Source organism: Sceloporus undulatus, chromosome 3, assembly GCF_019175285.1.
Source record: "Sceloporus undulatus isolate JIND9_A2432 ecotype Alabama chromosome 3, SceUnd_v1.1, whole genome shotgun sequence".
NCBI lineage: Eukaryota > Metazoa > Chordata > Lepidosauria > Squamata > Phrynosomatidae > Sceloporus > Sceloporus undulatus.
Window position 1 is genome coordinate 206,294,597 of NC_056524.1, and position 19,060 is coordinate 206,313,656.

Genomic DNA, 19,060 nt, shown 5'->3' on the forward strand with positions numbered 1-19,060 from the left:
CAGACAGACAGACAGGGGGCAGGGGGCAGGGTTGGGACAAGGATGTAACTTAAAGAGGGGCATAATAAGGGCATGGTGTACCAAATAAGAATTCTGCCTCCCCATGAAATTTTCCTGTAGTGTCCAAATGTCTAACATTAGAGTAGCTTAAAACTTCAGTTGAGCATTGAAAGACAAGGGACAGGCAAAGTTACCTTGGTGATGTGAACGCAGCATAACATGAGAGCTCTGGATGATGTGTGTTCCATGTCTCACTCTCTGCAATGCTAGAAATGCGGGGACTGAAGGGCAACCATTTGTGGGGAAGTATTCTCTTTGGGGTACTAGTGTCTCTGCCCCCCCCAAAACAACAACAACAACAACAGCACAATCAGGACTTGGTGCAAAGTTGTCTGGCTCTTGGTGCAGCAGGGGATACCAGAAAATGGCAGAGCGTATCCTAGAAATGAGACAGTCACATCATCATAATCACCATCACCACCACCACCTTCATTTGTATCCTGCATTTTTTGCTCAAAATTGGGACCCAAATTAGTTTCATTTATTCAAATTCCAGACATTTTCTCCTCACTGGGCAAATTTACAAATGTTTTTGAAAACATTTCATTTCCTTAAAGCCTATGGCTTCACAGAAATCCTGGGCATTATGATTCATGCAAAGTGTCTTAGAATTCTTAAGTATGGTTGGTAATTAATGGGCATTAATTGCTTACATATAGCCTGAATCTTTTATGATATGTCTCTGCCCATAGTGCCTATAATTTCACATGCATCCAATGAATGTAACTAGTAGTTAGGAATAAATGGAAATGTAACTTCCAATAACTAATATCACCAAAGGAAAATGAGTCACTGTTTTGAAAGATTTGGCACTGTGATGAGTTCAAGACATCTGCAGAGGGATTAAAGAAATCCAGGTGGTAGGAACCCCATCCTCATCTTCTGCTTAACTTTTTAGACCATGTTCGTAAAATAAGCATGAAGTTAAAAACAGTCAAGATAAAAATAATTATTGTGTAAATCCATGATATTCATATTCATGCACAGTCCCTTAGAATTCACATAGATTTCAGCATGATGGATCTCCTAGAATAAAGTATTGGTGAACTAAACCTTTAAAACATTTGCTTATCAAGAAAAAAAAAAAGCTCATGATGAAAACAACTTTCAGTTCATGTTTGAAAACTAGAAATGATGATTTCCAAACAAATGTTTTCTTCTCAACATCCTTTGTTTGTTTCCTTGTCTGTAAATTAATTGCATATCCATTACACTGAGCACAAGCATTTAATGAGCTTTGGCAATTGGGTAATAAGATGGATAACACAATGCATGGTTGTTGCACATCAGTTAATATGTTTTCAGTAAGTAGTTGGCATTTAATTAATATGCAATAACTATCCTCATAAAGTAGAATCAAGTACATACTTAAGTGGAATTAACAAAGCAAAGAGTAAGTGCTGGACTGATAGTTACTTTGTTTTTTGTACATAAAATGTTGAGGATCACTGCTTGTCTACTTGATTCTAAATATATATTTAAATGTGTTTATGGCTACTAATTAAAATTCCACTACGGCATAGGCAGTTTTCCAGATCACTCATCCCATTGTGCCTGGCTCTGTGGATTATTGAAAAGCAGGCATTTAGAAGTTCTCAGCTCTGGTGAGTTGTGCAAAGCAGCCCCTAGAGTAGCAAGTTCCCTTCCAGTGGACCATTTGCCATTTCTGGTAATCTATCATTAGAGGCAGCTACTTCACTTCAGCTCATGGATGGTCTGGCCCTTTTTTGTTTGGAAAACCAGAGACAAGCGCGATAATCAACTGAAGGGCTTGGCCACATTTTTAATACTTTCTGCAGTTTAGTATTGTGAAAGTGCATCTTGGCTTATTTGGAATATAATTTGTGGTGCAAGGGAGATTTAGTCCTCTTGTATAACAAATTCTAAAAAGTATTTTTACCAGTTTGAATTCATAATTCAATGTGGACAAAGAAAGAGGTTTGTTTTCAGCTCCAAAATAAAGTGTAATTTGGATTTGAGTTGTTTTTTGCCTGCAGAATATCTCCTAATTGATAAAACAACATTTCAAACATGAAAAACTATGTGGATATGTTTGCCGTGTGAGCGGTGGGATACATTTTGGTCCAAGTGGGAAATCCACCGGATTGCAATGAAAGCTTGGTTTGGTTTGCTGAGTGGCAAGCTCCTCATCCCAATTGTATTCTAATATATTTGTTGCTGTTATGTGCCTTCAAATTATGTTCACCCTATCATGGGGGAGGGGGCTTCTTGGATACATTTATTCAGAGGTTTGAAGTGGCCTTTCTCTTAGGCTAAGAGACGGTTACTTGTCCAAGGTCACACAGTAGGTATCCATGGCTGATTGGAATTTGAAACCTGTATTTGAACACTGGTCTCCAGGACTTCTAGTCCAACATGCAAATCACTACAGTTATTTTAAATATACATTGCATAAAAAAGAAACTGGTCACTATCTGGTCACAGAATTGTTTTCCCCACTGAGAAGAGTTAAATGTTTTGTCTTTTTATGTGTTTCTCCAGATCTTTGAAGAAGAGCACAGTGTTCTTTATCTGGATCAAGGTGGGGTTTTGGTTGCCATGAAACATACATCTCTGCCTATCAGACATCTCTGGTAATTACTGTGACTTCTCTGATCTCATTAGTCATAGAGTCCTTCATTATATATTACACGCCACTGGCAGCTAGACCATGACTAAATATTTTAACTAAGTGCTAGGATATGCCAATTAAGAAACTTACATGCTTGCTCTCTTGATCACACCAAAGCAATGATTGCAGTTTCACACATAAGATCTGCAACAAAAGAAACCCTTTACCATCAATATTTAATTTGGATTAGAATGAAATAGTTAGATGTCTTATTGAATTAAAAATGTAATAACAATTTGCATTCCATGTTTGACTCATTCATAAATTGAAATAGGATTTCCATATACATTTTAGTTTCTAGAGGATGAACCCGTCAGTCACTACCAGTCATGATAGCTATACATTACCTCTAGTGTGAAAGACAGAAAGCTTCTCAATATCAATTTCTGGGGAACAGCTTAAATGGAGCTTTCCCATAGACTGGTCTGGCCACTGTAAAACAGAATGGTACAATACATAGGCCCTTGATATAGGGATGGAAAGAATTAAAAAATGGGAAATGGTCAAAAATATTTATTTATTTAATTACTATTGAGAAACCCTGACAAGAAGAATCTTAGAATAATGAAAGTCTTCACAGTTTGGGGCCTATTCTGTGCAAAATTGTTTTTTTTTTTTTGTGTGCTGGAAATAACATTATCTGCAAAGGAAAGATAATTTTCTGTGTAGAAAATAATATTTAAATATAGAAATATTAATTCCTGTGCAGAAAAAAACCTCCGCTGTAATTTGGAATTTGTTCTGCATAAAATTTACACATGGTTGAACTGACATAGAAAACAGCATTTTCTGTGCAGGAATTACTGTATATACTCAACTATAAATTGAAATTGAAATAATTATGCCCCAAAATTCAGTCATTTAGTAGCATGGCCAGCATGAAAACTTTAAAATCAATGGGAATATTTACCCCAGCTTCGGTGACATAACAACAATCTATCATAAAGGTTCTGCTTGGCTCTTAACAAGGACCTTCCTATGTGTTTGCTGCCTACCTTGAAGTAGGCTTGCCATATCCCTCCTGCCAGCGGGACATTCCCGGTTTTTCACCACTAGGGGGCGTCCCTGCACGGTTTCCTCCTTGACTCAGCTTTTTCCCGGTTTGAGGAGGTTGTTGCCAGACTCAGGAAGAGCCTTCAGGGCCAGGAGGTGAGGAGGAGGAGGAGGAGGCATCGCTTGGGAACAGAGCCTCTTGCTGGTGGAAGGGAGGAGGCTGCGATGATCAGGAAAAGCAGGGGCTCTTCCGGATGGTCCTGGCCACTTCCCTTGGGTCCATCCCTCCCTCCCTCCCTCCTCCTCTTCCTTTCAGAGCAGCCACAGCCGAGGTGAGCTGCTCATTCAAACTCCCTGGCTTTTCTCCCCCCCCCCCCCCCCTGCACTTTGAGACCCCTTTAACTGCCAAAGCTCAATGCTCTCGAATTCTGGTGTCTGTGAGGCATTTGGCCTTCTCTGTCAGAGAGCTCTGGTGCCACAATAAACTACAGTTCCCAGGATTCCATAGCACTGAGCCCTGGCAGTCAAAGCAGTGTGTTTTGGACACAGAGATCCAGTCCCTAGCTTTTATATCTCTCACACACACTGCAGGAATAATAACCCACTTTGAGACTGCTTTAACTCAATGGTAAGGAATCCTGGGAATGCTAGTGTTTGGGAGACATTGAGACTTCTCTGTCAGTGATGGCTTTGAGGCCACAACAGACTACAATTCCCAGGATTCCCCAGCACTGAGCAGTCTCAAACTGGAGCATTTCCTCAGTGTGGATGCACCTGGGGAGGAATTCTGGGCACTGCAGTTCAACTACGTTTGGAGGGTTATGGGACTCCCTGTCAGAGATAGCTCTGGGGCCACAGTGTACTACAATTCCCAGCATTCCCCAGCACTAACCCAGGACAGTTAAGTCACTCTCAAACTGGATTATTTCCTCAGTGTGGATGCAGCTTTGGTGAGGAACTCTGGGCATTTCAGTCCAGCTATGTTTTATTTCTGCAGTGTATTTTGGACCAGAGACAAGGTGACCAGGCATCCTCCTCCTTTTCCAGGACATGGCCTCCATTTGGATCATGGCTAAGAAGCATGGATTTATAATTACATGGGTGTTTGTAGCTTTTATTTTTGGTCATGTCCTACATTTTTTGCTTGAGGGCCCTACATTTTGAGGAGAGGGCATTGGTCACCTTGGTCAGAGAGCTTTACAGGGGGTTTAACTGCCATTTTGCTGTGGTGCTGGAACAAACCACCATTCCCAGAATGCCACAGCATTCAGACAAGGCAGTTAAAGTGATCTCAAACCAGATTATTTCTCCAGTGTAGATGCAGCCCAAGCCTTTTGCTTTTCTTATGCCTGAGATTTCAAAGCCCAGCCCTGGCAGCACAACAAACTACAAATCCCAGGATTCCATAGGATGGAGTGATGAGAGTGAAAGCAGTGTCAAACTGCTTTAATTCTGCAGTGTGGCAGCAGCCTAAGTGTGCCTAATGCAGTTCTTAACATGGTGCACCTCTTGCCTACAGTCTCACAAGACTTTTTTGTTTAACAACTTGTACCCATTAACTCCATTTCATGTCTCCTTTATTTAGTGGGGTGGAATACAGACAAAACAAGTCAAAATGAAGAAAAACCAAAGTCCCTTGACCAAGTACACACTTCTGAGAAGTATAGTTGGTGCAAGACACCTGAAACCGAGGGCAAATCCACTTTTTGTTTAACCATGTTTGATATGCATAGCCATGTTAACCCATGTTCAGTGTTAAACCCAAAGGGTTTGGTTATGGAATAAGCCTCTGAAATATGCAAGAGGCAATGTTAAAATAAAGCCATGTTCAATGCCCAAATGTGCTGTTTGAAATGGGGAGAGGGGGCTGGCCAGAAAGGAAAGTCCATTTCTGCCATCTGTCTAGGAATAATGCCCAAATGTCCTCCATTTTGATCATGCCTAAGAAACATGAATTTATATTAACATTTCTAAAAAAGCATCAATTTTTGCGTGTCCTCCATTTTTTAAAAATGTGTCCTACATCTGAAACTGTTGTCCTACATTTGTCCCGGTTTGGAGGTCCTGACTTATGGCAACCCTACCTTGAAGGTTAAATTTCATTTCAGATTTAAAATAAATTAAATAAAGGAAGATCAAGTACATGACATGAAAGATACCAGAAAACGACCTAGTACTAACTCTCTGCACTGGAAGAAATAATTAGATACAGGACTTTTAAAAAGTATCAGTAAGAACAAATTGTGCAAATTCTACACAGAATTTTATGGAAATGCTCTGATAGCAAGTTGACTTTGAGAACAATGTGATTTCCCAAAATTTAAATTCAAATAGTCAACAGTTATTGCTAGTCACAAGGTAAAGGGATTAGCCAGTCCAGATGCCTATCTGGGGATCCTAGACCAATCCCAGCTCAATGGGTCCTTAATCATGTCTAAAAAAGACCAATTGTTTCTCATGGAATTTCCTGGAAACTCTGTGGCAACATCTGGAAGGCTGGACAGCTCCAAGTGCCCCTTACCTGCTACCACCATTGTGTCCACTCTTAAGGCCCTTGCCATGATCTGTGATGTCAGAATGAGGTGCCTGGCTACATGGGTGTAGCCAGGCACTCCATTTCCACTATTTTGGGCCATGATGTGGGCCTTCAGAGAGGACATGATGGTGGTGGCAGGTGAGGGGTGCACGGTGATGATGGGTCCAAGGCACAACAATGAGTGGATTACAAATACTCTCCTGTCACCATACTGGACCACAATGTTTCTGTGGGATATTTAATTTGTGCCTTTGAGTCACAAGTATCAGCAGTGTTCACCTGGGGAAATCATGTCTTTTTATCTCCACTGTTGGTGCTTAAATGTTTTAGGGACTTGCAAATCATACCTTTAATCATTCTGTCCTGAAACCTGTTTGTGAGAAGTCATTTCTTTATTATGTATCTCAGAGTTCTTATATCTGGAGCGTGATCATCTTCCAGAGAAGATGCCCCCCCCATTGTTGTTGTTTTTTCTCTACCAGGTTAAGTTTTGATGAAGGAAGATCCTGGAGCAAATACAGCTTCACATCTATCCCCCTTTTTGTTGATGGAGTCCTAGGAGAACCTGGAGAAGAGACCTTGATAATGACGTATGTAGAAAATGTTACATAAATAATTTATATTTTTGCATAAATTGGATGGAAACCATTCCACATTTACTCTAGTACATAAAGTTTCACAGATGGCCTAAACACCCTAAAGACACCACAATCTGTCTGATCTTGGAAGTTGAGCAAAGTCAGCACTAGCTAGTACTTGGATGGGTGACTTCCAATGAATACCAGGTGTTGTATGCTATATTTCAGAAGAAGGAACTGGCAAAGCCAGCCTTTACTATTCCTTGCTTAAGAATACCACCTTATGAAATTAGTAGGGTTGCCATACATCAACAGGCAACTTGAAGGCACATACATAAAAACATAAAGCTTAATAGTAAGATAATAATTCATGTCACCTTAGAATATAGGAGAAAGACTTTTCATGGCTACATTTGATGCTGCTATAATCATTGTCATCATCCTGCCTTTTTCCAAATCCAGGTTAAGATTATCCCCAAATCCAGATCACATGCACTGATATTTGGCTTTTTAGCAAAGATTGCATATCTGAATATTAACTAAACTGGTATTTGTTACTATAATATTGACTATTCTTATTTGAAACTTACATTTATATCACTTTGTTTGATAAAGCACATTTAATATTTTATGATCAAATCTTTAATTTGTTCAAATTCATGAAGTTCTGTCTAAATTACCAACTTAATTAGTATCAGCACAAAAATGCACTTTAATTTCATATAAATAATAAATCTTTAATAAATTTATTCAGTATATTAATCAAAACAGGCAAATGTTGAGTAAATGTTAGGATAAATTTTAACGGGGAAACATAGGATAAATTGCTTGCTTCCTGGGTTGCTTGATTTTTTTAATCTATTTAACTCTGGCAATAGTAACAAAGTTCCCCATCACCACCGGGGGAAAAAATGAAATACCTTTCTTCTAGTTTATTATATCATACATGACAAATTATTTTGTTACATTCATTTTAAAATACATAGTTGGAGAGTTTGGTGATCGAGTACTTACATATATTTATATTTCAACTAATTGGTTTAATCAATCCTAGTTACTAATCCAATTAGAAAATCTTTATTTGATTGGCAATCTTAGCTGGAAATGATTGATTTGTTTTATTTCAAAAGAATTCTTTAATACTATGAATATTCAATTGCCATTTGTCACAGGAATTATGAATCAGACCACTACATGTTTTGGAGATAATGAGTCAATGAGTTAGGAACAGTGATTTAAATAATTTGAACCAAAATCTAACTATGTTTTTAATATAAATATGTCCAAACATCAATAGGTAAAATCTGACTAATGAAATCTAAAGCACTGTTCTGACACCACACACATACTATTTCCAAGCAAGTTTCTAATCAGGCATTTTATGGACAAAATATCAGATCCTGACTGATCTTAGAAGCTAAGCAGGGTCAGCCCTAATTAGTACTTAGATTGCTAACAAGTACCAGGTACTGTAGACTATATTTCAGAGGAGGAAACTGGCAAAACCACATCTGAATACTCTTTGTCTAAGAAAATTCTATGAAATTCATGGTATTGCCATAAGTCAGCAGATGACCTGAAGGCACATACACTCTCTCTCACATACACACATCACTAGGTATTAAAGGCCAGAGAAATCCCAGTGACATTGTCACACATTTTTGACTGGAGGGTTTTGACAGCAGAAGAATTTTTGCACATCCCATGGAAATGTGAGAAAATGCATACCTTGTCTTGAGCATCTGTAAAACATACATGGTGTACCCAAAAAAATAAAGCATAAATGAAATATGTGCATATTTTATAATGTTACTGACTAAAATGTGCATAACTGAAGAAAATACACAGAAAAATGATTTAGTGGAAAAGCTTCATAAGATAGGTAAATTGGGGAGGAAGGCAGAAATTTCTAAAATGTGTAAAAGGAATTTCCATGAACTCCAGCACACACACACGCACGCACGCACGCACGCACACACACACACACACACACACACACACAAAACCAGCAGAGTCAAATTCCAAGAAAGGATATTAATGGCTGTATTCAGATCGGCGCTTGGATACATGCTAGGGTTGCCTTGGGGCATCCTTTACAGACACCCCTCAACCCTAGCACATAACCACAGCGTGGTAATGGTAGCACCCTGTCTACATGGGCGCCGCCATTACGATGTCATGGCCGCACTGCCTCCAAATGGAGCAGCGCAGGTATGACCCATGGGCGCCGCTGCAGGTGCTTGTGGCACCCTTTCAGCGGTGCCGGAAGGAGCTCTGAAACAGAGCTCCTTTAGCCGCTTGTATCGTTGGCGCAGCCTTTACACGGCTGTGCCAGTGATACAAAAGAGAAAGGGGCCAAGCAGCCCCTTTCTCTCTTTCTCCGCTGCTGTCGAGGTGTCCTTGAGGCATGAAGCCCCAAGGACACCCCTTTCTAGGCCACGGGGAAGCGGCTTTTTGCTGCTTCCCCGAGGCCTGGAAAAGCGGTGGACCGGGGCCTCTAGGGCTGTCGCTGTGGCCGCTGAGGCCCCAATCCGTCGGGGAAAGGGGCAGGTGCAGGCCATCCCAAAGGGGCGGTCTGTATCCCGCCAATATTAAACATTGGTAAGAACTTTCTGACAGAACTGTTCAACAATGGAGGAGTATGTCAATATGCAATAAACTCTCTTTTATCAGAAGCATTTAATCAGATTTTGAATGATCAAATTTTGCTTCAGCTCTGGATTTCAGCATTATCAGGAATTTGATCTATATGATTATTGGGGTTCCTTCCAACTGTGCAGTTCTGTGATTCTGAGCAAAACACAGACTACTGAAATATCCTAAATTTACATTTAATTGTTTTGTGCAGTGTTTTTGGGCATTTCAGCCATCGCTCAGAGTGGCAGCTAGTGAAAGTTGACTACAAGTCCATTTTTGATCGACGGTGTGCTGAAGATGACTACCGACCATGGCAGCTTCATAGCCAGGTAAAATATTTGAGATGTGGAGTTGTGTCAGCAACAGATTTCGTAATTACATATCTTGGATTGCATCCATATTTACACATGCACAACTGAGGAAAAGAAATCAGGTATCTCATCCTTGCCTCCCATTACCAGCTCCTTTATCCCTTAAAAATTTACAAGAGAATTGAGCAATCCTTTGAGATACGGTGAGTTGTGATGTGGAAGAGAAGGTGAAATACCTGCCTCAGAGGTTCCTTCTGTGAGTAAAGCCTTAACATTAACAGAAGACAGATTCTGGATAGATCAACATCAACGGAAGACAGGTTCTAACTTCATGTATGGCTGTGATGCAATGTAATTTTGAGCTGCAGTTAGTGTTCACTTTTGATGCACTTTTTTAAAGGGAAGGGTGGTGCATCTGCCAGAATTGTTGCTCCAGATTGTGAAGCAAAGGTGAATAGGAAACTTTCACTGTGGCTGGGAGAAGCACTGGCACAGCCCTGTTGGCTTCAGTGCAATCTCCCAACAGTTTTTCTCTTGAAAATAAACAAGATAGGATTAAACATACATTCCCGTGGCCCAAAATCCCACCAACCCCTAAAATATAATTAAATGATTTACAATTTACAACATAGCATAAAATAAAAACAAGAAAACAAACAATAACATTTCACAGTGATCCAGTGAGAGGTGATATCCAGAATCCAGAATCTGTCTTCTGTTGATGTTAGGACTTTACTCAAAGAAGGAACCTCTGCCTCATTTTCATAAAAGAAGCTACCAGACACATAGATCACATCTATGGGCTGCACAGCCTTGGTGGCATGGAATTGACAGGCCCTCTTCCATCCACTTTTTGGTGAACAAATACAGATGGGGTAGCAGTTGGAATCAGAGTGGAATCGCTCATGGAACGTTGACAGTAGAATAATTTATACTCTTATTTCTCTGGTAGCATGCACCAAAAAATTATTCACTGGATTCTAAGATAATAATAATAATAATAATAATAATAATAATAATAATAATAATAATTGGACAGGGAGAATAAATCCAGAATTTAAGAACGAATCTCACTTTGTGAATCAATTTTATATGTATGTATTCCTTGACCCATAGAGGTTTTTGTTTTCTTCAAAGTTAGAGTCTTTGTATAGTTCAAGGAAAATGTGGCCCATTTTCTCTGAATATGATCCCCTTTGCTTTTTGCGACAACTGGAGCCCCAAGCACACTTCTTAACATTTCTGTAGCTATAAAATTGTTATTATAATACTATCTAGGGAGAAGCATGCATCATGGGAGCAAAAAGGATCTACAAGAAACGCAAGTCAGAAAAGAAATGCATGCAGGGAAAGTATGCTGGTGCCATGGCATCTGAACCATGTGTTTGTACAGAGGCAGACTTTGACTGGTAAGTAGAGCTTGAAAAATATTCTTAGAACAGCAGTTGTACAGGTCTGGTTACAGGCATACAGAATCATTGCTTCTTCCCAGGAATTCTCCTACTCCTCCCCAGAAGAAAAAAAATCCCACATAACAATTATAAAGAGCTCCTATTTCTCCCTTTAAACCAGAAGTGAGGAATTGGTATTCTAGATACAGTCCAGAATAGTAAGACAGAATGTGGTGTTAAACCCAAATCTATGGGACGCAGCTGTTCCCCACTCGTATTCCACATTATTTGACACACATCCACATGTCTGCATTTGCAAATGACTGGAATTCTTCTTACAACAACCACAGTAGTTGAGAGGAGTGTAGCAGGAAAGCTTGTATTGGCTTTGAAATAGAAAGGGACTATCTTGACAAGGATTTCAGAAGATATCATTATGATAAGGAGAGGAAACTGAAGGAAAGGTATGGAAACATTAGGAACATATGTTTAAAGAAGAAACTGAATGGACAATTCAGGATCTTGAATTTCATAGCTTTTAGTATAGTGGTATTTATTTCTTTATTTAATGCTTTTACAATTTGTTATTCAGCCATAAAGACTTGCAGAGGTGCGTCTAGATAATTAAAAACAGTACAGTCTATGCCTTCAGGATTACAGTCCAAAATATTAATGCTTCTTCCAAAGACATTAGGATCAGCATTAAAAATTATGTTATGATACCGTATATACTCATGTATAAGTCGACCTCATGTATATCATGGATTTTGATATGACCCGTGGATAAGTCGAGGGCATGTTACAAAAGATCTAAAGGGGGAACAAAACACCACTTCCCTCTCTACACCTCCCTCTTTGAACTTCTCTCAAGGGTCACAGTATCAGCATGGGGAAACAAGTCTGGGTGCACACACACACACACATACCTCTTTGCATCAGCATTTCCAGGCTCATGGCTTGCAAAAAAAGGGGACACCAGCCTTGCTTTCTCCCTGCCTTTAACCCCAACCAATTCCAAACCCATGGTTTGGGGGAAAAGGGGGGGCACCAGCCTTGCTTTCTCCTTGCCTTTAACCCCAGCATTTCCAAACTCATGGCTTAGGGAAAAAGGGGGGCACCAGCCTTGCTTTCTCTTTGCCATTAACCCCAGCATTTCCAAACTCATGGCTTGGAGAAAAGGGGGGGCACCAGCCTTGCTTTCTCCCTGCCTTTAACCCCAGCATTTCCAAACTCATGGCTTGGGGGAAAAAGGGGGGCACCAGCCTTGTTTTCTCCTTGCCTTTAACCCCAGCATTTCCAGACTCATGGCTTGGGGAAAAAAGGGGGGGGGGCACCAGCCTTGCTTTCTCCTTGCCTTTAACCCAAGCAGTTCCAAACTCATGGCTGGGGGGGTGGTGGTGGTGGAGGACACCAACCTCTCTTTTTCCCTGCCTTTAGCCCCAACATTTCCAGGCCCATGGCTTGAAAAATGGGGTCCAAGCCTTGGCATACTCCCTCTCTCTGGGTCCCTTCCCTCAGCAGCTGCTTGTTAGCTGCGAGGGAAGGCTGCACACACACACACTCACAGAGAGAGGAGAGAGCCTGCCAGCGCCGGGACTGAAATGGGGAGCTGTTTACCTGACTACAGAGGAAGGTGGGCACTTTTTAAATGAATTTTATCAGCTGTAGTAACCTATTGCCCCGTCCATAAGTCGATTCTTGATTTTGGAGTCCATTTTGGGGCATAAATTTCTCGACTTATAGTCAAGTATATATGGTAATAAATGTTTCAGTCATTTCTGTGCTAAAAGGCAATGTTGTTTTGGTTGGAACAGACTAACAGAGTGTCTCCTGTAGAAATGCCATAGAACTTTTGTTTTATGTAGATTAAAATTTTTTCCATAACTATATTATTTATTGGATGAAGTATGCAATGTTCACATCAATTACAGAAAGAGTTGTGCAAACACCTAAATGAATGTTACAGGATATACCATGTGTGAACATGATGTACATATGTTTTGATTCCTTCTGTGAAATTATGTCTTTCTTTTATTCCATGTTACTGTGCACATGTTTCTGTTCATAAGGCATACTATATTGATAGGTCTGTATACAGCAAGCAAAATGACTGAACATATGGGTATCTCAAAATTTGTTTTTTGTTTCATCAGTATGCAAAAGCACATTTTTGCATCAGTAAAGCACTATACAAAACTGATAGTGATGCCATCATAGATACTCTTTCACCAAGACTGCTTTGGTATCATAATATTTTATCCTATTTGTTGCCTTCAAATCATTTATGAGTTATGGTGTTCCTAATGTCCTATCATGGGTTTTTGTTTGTTTGATATTTCCAAAATTTGTTCAAAGGAGGTTAAAAATCAGATACTGGGAAGAGTGGGAGGCCAAAAATCCTGAAGCAGATGATAATGACAGCTGAAGCAGTCTGTTTCCCTTTGTCCTGCATTTGATTTTCTACAAACCTCAAATTTCAAGGTTTTTTCCCCCTTCTTTGTGTATAAAGAAATTGTCAGACTCTGGCAAATTCTTGTAAAAATGAATTCAAGAAAATTCATATTAGTTTGACAAATCTAGTTGGTACAGTTATTCCTATCATGTACTATTTGCTTTCCAGATGAAACCTATCAAAAAAAAAAAAATGGAGATGGCCATCTTAATTTGGCATCACCAGTATGACTGAATGCACAGGGATTCAAATCCAGACTTCATAAGATACAAAAGCAATGTCCCTTGGTTGGATGGGAGAATCTGTCAAGTTTAATTTCCCCCCATTTATTTTTCATCTCAAATTCATTCCATTCCACTTATGAAAACATATACGAATGTTGATAAGTTCTGTCACCAATAAAATCCTCACTCACCCCTACCAGGAAGAGAGCAAAATACAGGAATGGGTAAAGGCCTCGCATCCCTAATAATACCCAGTTCCTGTTGCATCCTTTACTAATCTGTTCTCAAAGTAAGGGTCAATGTTACAGAGAGAGATTCAATTTGCATGCATTGCCCAGTTCTCACTACCAGGGGGCAATAGTGTTTCAGGAATGATTATCACAATGAAAGTGGTGTATGTAGCCCTAAGGACAATACTTCCTAGCAACTGCCTAGAAACCAGATTGTATTTATTCGAGTAGTAAATGGATTACATGGTGACACGTGTTATTAAAGCATTTATTTACCTGGGTTTTCATCTTTTTCACTGCAGTATGAATAGTATCACTCCAGTGGCAGGTGGAGGTTTTTAATCTGTACAAAGAGAAAGAAAGAGAAATCTAGGCAAATAATAACAGCAATTATAATAGCAAAAGCTATGATAATTCCTTCTGAATGCTAGATTAAATATGATATTATTAGCTTGCTCTGCAAATATAACGGGAGTTAATACTTTAGATTTCTGTGTGGTTAAGGAAGAGACTTCCACAGTCAGAAGGTCACCTCAGAGAAATATCTTCTTAAAGATAAAGGAAAGGACTTGAGATTTTCTTTTTGAATAATCAAATGTGAGAAAAAAACAAAACTGTCCATCTTTCTTTCCTAATCCCAATATTATTAGAGTAATGCTTTGTGCCATGATGCAGATATCCATTCTGAGACCGATATACAACTGACATCTCAAAATTGCCTCTTATGAAATATCTTCTTGGTTTTCTTAAACCACATACAGTGGACCCTTGTTATCCGCTGGGGTTTGGTTCCAGGAACCCCTGTGAATAACAAAATCAGTGTATGCTCAAGTCCCATTAAATACAATGGCATAGCAAAATGGTGTCCGTTATATAAAATGGGAAAATCAAGGTTTGATACTTAAAAAAAAAATTCAAGATGTGGATGCTTGAATCCGTGTATAAAAAATCCATGGATAAGGAGGGCCAACTGTATAAACTCATTTACATTTGAAAGAAAATTACATACTAGATACTGTTATATGTGCAAGTCTTCATTTTTATTAAAAAAGCCCTCCCTCGACCCCCTGGTACATAATAATTATCGGCCAGTCTCGCTGCTGCCATTTTTGGGGAAGGTGATCGAGAGGGCGGTTGCAATCCAGCTTCAGGCGGTCTTGGATGAAACGGATTATCTGGACCCATTTCAAACTGGTTTCCGGGCGGGTTATGGGGTTGAGACGGCCATGGTCGCCTTGGTCGATGATCTCCGTCTGGGCATCGACAGGGGAAGCGTGTCCCTGTTGGTGCTCTTGGACATCTCAGCGGCTTTCGATACCATAGACCATGGTATCCTTCTGGAGCGCCTGGTAGAGCGCTCTGGGAGGTCCCAGATGGTGCAGCTGGGAGACGTGTGCTCCGATGAGAGGGCCCTTAAAACTGGGGTCCCTCAAGGAGCCATTCTGTCTCCCATGCTATTTAACATTTACATGAAACCGCTGGGAGAGATCATCCGGAGACATGGAGCGCGGGGTTATCAGTACGCTGATGACACCCAAATCATTTTCTCTATGTCTCCGACTGATGCAGTGACTGAGGATGGCGTCTCTCCTCTCGTGGCGTGCCTGGAGTCAGTAATGGGCTGGATGAGGGAAAACCGACTCAAGCTGAATCTAGAGAAAACGGAGGTACTTGTGATAGGTTCCCCTGGTCCAGGAATGGCGGTAGTTCCACCTGTCCTGAACGGGGTCACGCTTCCTGTGAAGGACTCTGTGCGCAGTCTGGGGGTGTTTCTTGACTCGTCGTTTCACCTGACTGCTCAGGTGAATGCGACGGTCAAGAACACCTGTTATCAGCTTCGGCTTATTCGCCAGTTGCACCCATACCTGGCCCAGGGGGACCTTGAAACGGTGGTACACGCTCTGGTAACCTCGAGATTGGATTTCTGCAATGCACTCTACATGGGGCAACCCTTATACCAAACCCGGAAGCTACAAATGGTACAGAATATGGCAGCCAGGCTGGTCACTGGTACTTCCAGGGCCAGCCATATTACACCGGTGCTGAAAGACCTGCATTGGCTGCCTATCCGCTTCCGGGCACAATATAAGGTGTTGGTGATTACCTATAAAGCCCTAAATGGCTTGGGCCCAGGATACCTGAAGGACCGCCTCTCCCCGTACATTCCGCCCGCACCCTCAGAACCTCTGGGCAGCAACTACTTAGGGTTCCAGGGGCTAGGCTTACCTCCACCACGAGGAAGACATTTTCCATCGCCGCCCCGGCCCTTTGGAACACGCTGCCCACAGAGCTCCGCTCGGCCACCTCCCTGGCCCAATTTAGAAGGGATTTAAAAACCTTCCTATTCCACGTTGTATTCCCCGATTAAAGTCCTAATAGGCCTCCCTTCCTCTTCATGGGCAAGAAGACTGGCTAACGGGGGTTTTAGTCTGTTTTTTATTATATTTATGTTTAATTTTTGATGTAGATTTTGTGTATTGTACTGTTTTTATCGTGTTGTTAACCGCCCTGATCTTTGGAAGGGCGGTATAAAAATAAAAATTTAATTAATTAAATTAATTAATTAATTGGATAAACTCAAATACCTATTTAATTCTGGTGTGTGTGGTTTTTTAAAAAAATAATCTGGATTTATTGTTTACTATATTTTGTATTTTACATATGTATGATGCTTTGATGACATGGACACAAAGCAGATCAAAATAGTTTAAAATACAGTGGACCCTTGTTATACGCTGGGGTTTGGTTCCAAGATCCCCCATGGATAACAAAATCCGTGGATGCTCAAGTCCCATTAAATATAATGACATATAGAAAAGAACATCCGTCCAGTTCAGAAATTGAAATAATACAAAAGTTTCATTATGTTAGCTGATAAAATTTGTCTTTTAAAAAATATTTTTTTCACACCAAAGAAATTTAATAAAGAGACAACTTTGTCTGAATTTTATTCCCATGAGTGTAATGTGAATGAAGGTTATGAAACAAACCATGAGAGCTGAAAGGTGAAGGAGTATATTACGGTACCAGATCAGCAGCATTCTCTTCCATGTAAAGTCAGGGCAACCCTACCCACTGAGACCAAAGATGAGGCCTGACATCATGGGGTGGGGTAATTAAGAGTTGCAGGTGGCCAAAATGGCTTCTGGGCCAGCTGATCATGGACACAGCCCTGAGGACAGTCTGAATAAATCAGCCGAGAATCTGGGTAAAACAAAAGCCCGGGACAGACTGTCCCAAACGGGCGGCCTGGAGGTGGCCTGTTTCCCTCCAAAAGGACAACAGGCAAACTGCCCATCATCCCTCCTCCCCAAAAAGAACCCAGAAAAAGCGGGGGGGGGGGGTTGCCAGGCACATGTCAATGGCACACTCGTGACATAAGCGCCATGCAGCAACGTCTATATGCTGTGTGTTGCTTATGTCAAGATGACGGTGCCCATATGGACAGGACGCCACCATTAGGCCTCTGCTGTGCCATGCTAAGGTTAGGGACCATGAGGTTGGTGCATGGTCCTTAACTCTAGTATCAGCGGCAGCACAGCGCTTCAGGACCATCTGTCCCAGGCCTAAGTTAACCAAGGTGCCATTCCCAGTTACTGGTTGAATTGGTTTCTGAATTGAATCTATGATTCTGCTTGGCTCTGAGTGTGGTTCACACTACGTTTGCACCTATTAGATTCGTGCTGGGGCGGAGAAGGCCTGGATGGAAGGAGGCATGGAGGCCGGGGGTGGAGAATGCCAGGCGGAGAAGACCGGGATGGAAGGAGGCAAGCTGGGGGCAGAGAAGAGCAGGATAGGAGAAGGCATAGAAGCTGGGGCGGAGCAGGCCAGGCGGAGACGGCCAGGAGCAGGGAAGGGCTGGGCGGAGGCAAGGCAGTGGTGAAGAAGGTTGGGATGGAGAGGCCAGATTGGGTTCGAATCCACATGGTTCTCACTTGGGCTGAATTGATTTATTTCAAAATAAATCGATTCAGCCCAAAAGACGTGGAAAAAACCAGCATCTTTTTGATGCAGGTTAAATGAGTCAAAAGCAAGCCCCCGCCCCTTTCCAAATTGCTTCAGCAATTCGGATTAAATGGGAATCATATGACAATCCAAAGACAGGAGGCAGAGAGAAGCCTGCCTTTTTGCAGCTGGCAAAAAATGGCAAGTAGCTCCAACAGCTGCCACCATTCCTACTAGAACTTGCATCCTACATGAGGACTTTTTCCAGGTTCTCCCATGTGTTAGCCTATGTTCATGGGGCTTCTGGAAGGCTCACTTCTAGCCCTCTGAGAGCTCCTTCGATCCCGTGGGCCTTGCATTGCTGCTACAAGACATGTACAGCAAGAAGCTTCACAAGTAATAAAACAGATGGTCTACTCCCTAGAGTCCTTCAGATATTGTGATGCATGCAGGTACGCATACACATCATCTTTCTCCCCAACCATTTCACCTGGTTTTTGGTACAGTGGTACTGCATGAGCTGAATATATGCTTGAGCTGATCGAACTGGAAATGGGTGGACAGAGTGACTTAAAATCATTTCACATTTTACATACAAATGCCAATTTTTCTACTCCTCCAGTGCCTCCTCCTCCTAAGGCTTGTCCCCTGCCCTAGGGAGCTGAGGAAGTTCTCCAACTGCTTGAGAATTCATCTGGCAACCTGAGACCTATCAATCCTATGCATAATATGAGGTATAGAACAGTGAACATTACAATGCTGAAGGCAAGTGGGGTTAGTTGAAAGCCAGTTTGATTTCTCTTCCATGGAGACCCTGAAGATGAAATAAAATTAGATGGTAAAATCCCTTCAAGGATGATTTCTAGAGCATGTGGGAGAGGGGGAGAGAATGGAAGCAAAAAGTGAAAAAGAAAATGAGGAAAATATCATCCCAGTTAAGAATTAGAAGCTCACAATGAAATAATCTCATTCCAACCCAAATTGATGGGCAAAACAGACTGGCACAGTATGCTGACTTGGGAATAATAATAATAATAATAATAATAATAATAATAATAATAATAATAATAA

The 19,060-nt window shown here is 41.0% G+C and overlaps 1 protein-coding gene across 5 annotated transcripts in view; it reads left to right on the forward strand.

Annotated features, from left to right (window-relative positions):
• SORCS1 (sortilin related VPS10 domain containing receptor 1) overlaps nucleotides 1–19,060 on the forward strand; it is a 553,983-nt gene that overhangs the window by 460,803 nt on the left and 74,120 nt on the right. For all 5 annotated transcript variants that reach the window (XM_042460820.1, XM_042460822.1, XM_042460821.1 and 2 more), the window contains exons 13-16: nucleotides 2,563–2,654; nucleotides 6,704–6,811; nucleotides 9,648–9,765; nucleotides 11,026–11,156. In XM_042460820.1, the coding sequence (XP_042316754.1) occupies nucleotides 2,563–2,654; nucleotides 6,704–6,811; nucleotides 9,648–9,765; nucleotides 11,026–11,156 (449 nt within the window). The remainder of the gene's footprint in view (nucleotides 1–2,562; nucleotides 2,655–6,703; nucleotides 6,812–9,647; nucleotides 9,766–11,025; nucleotides 11,157–19,060) is intronic.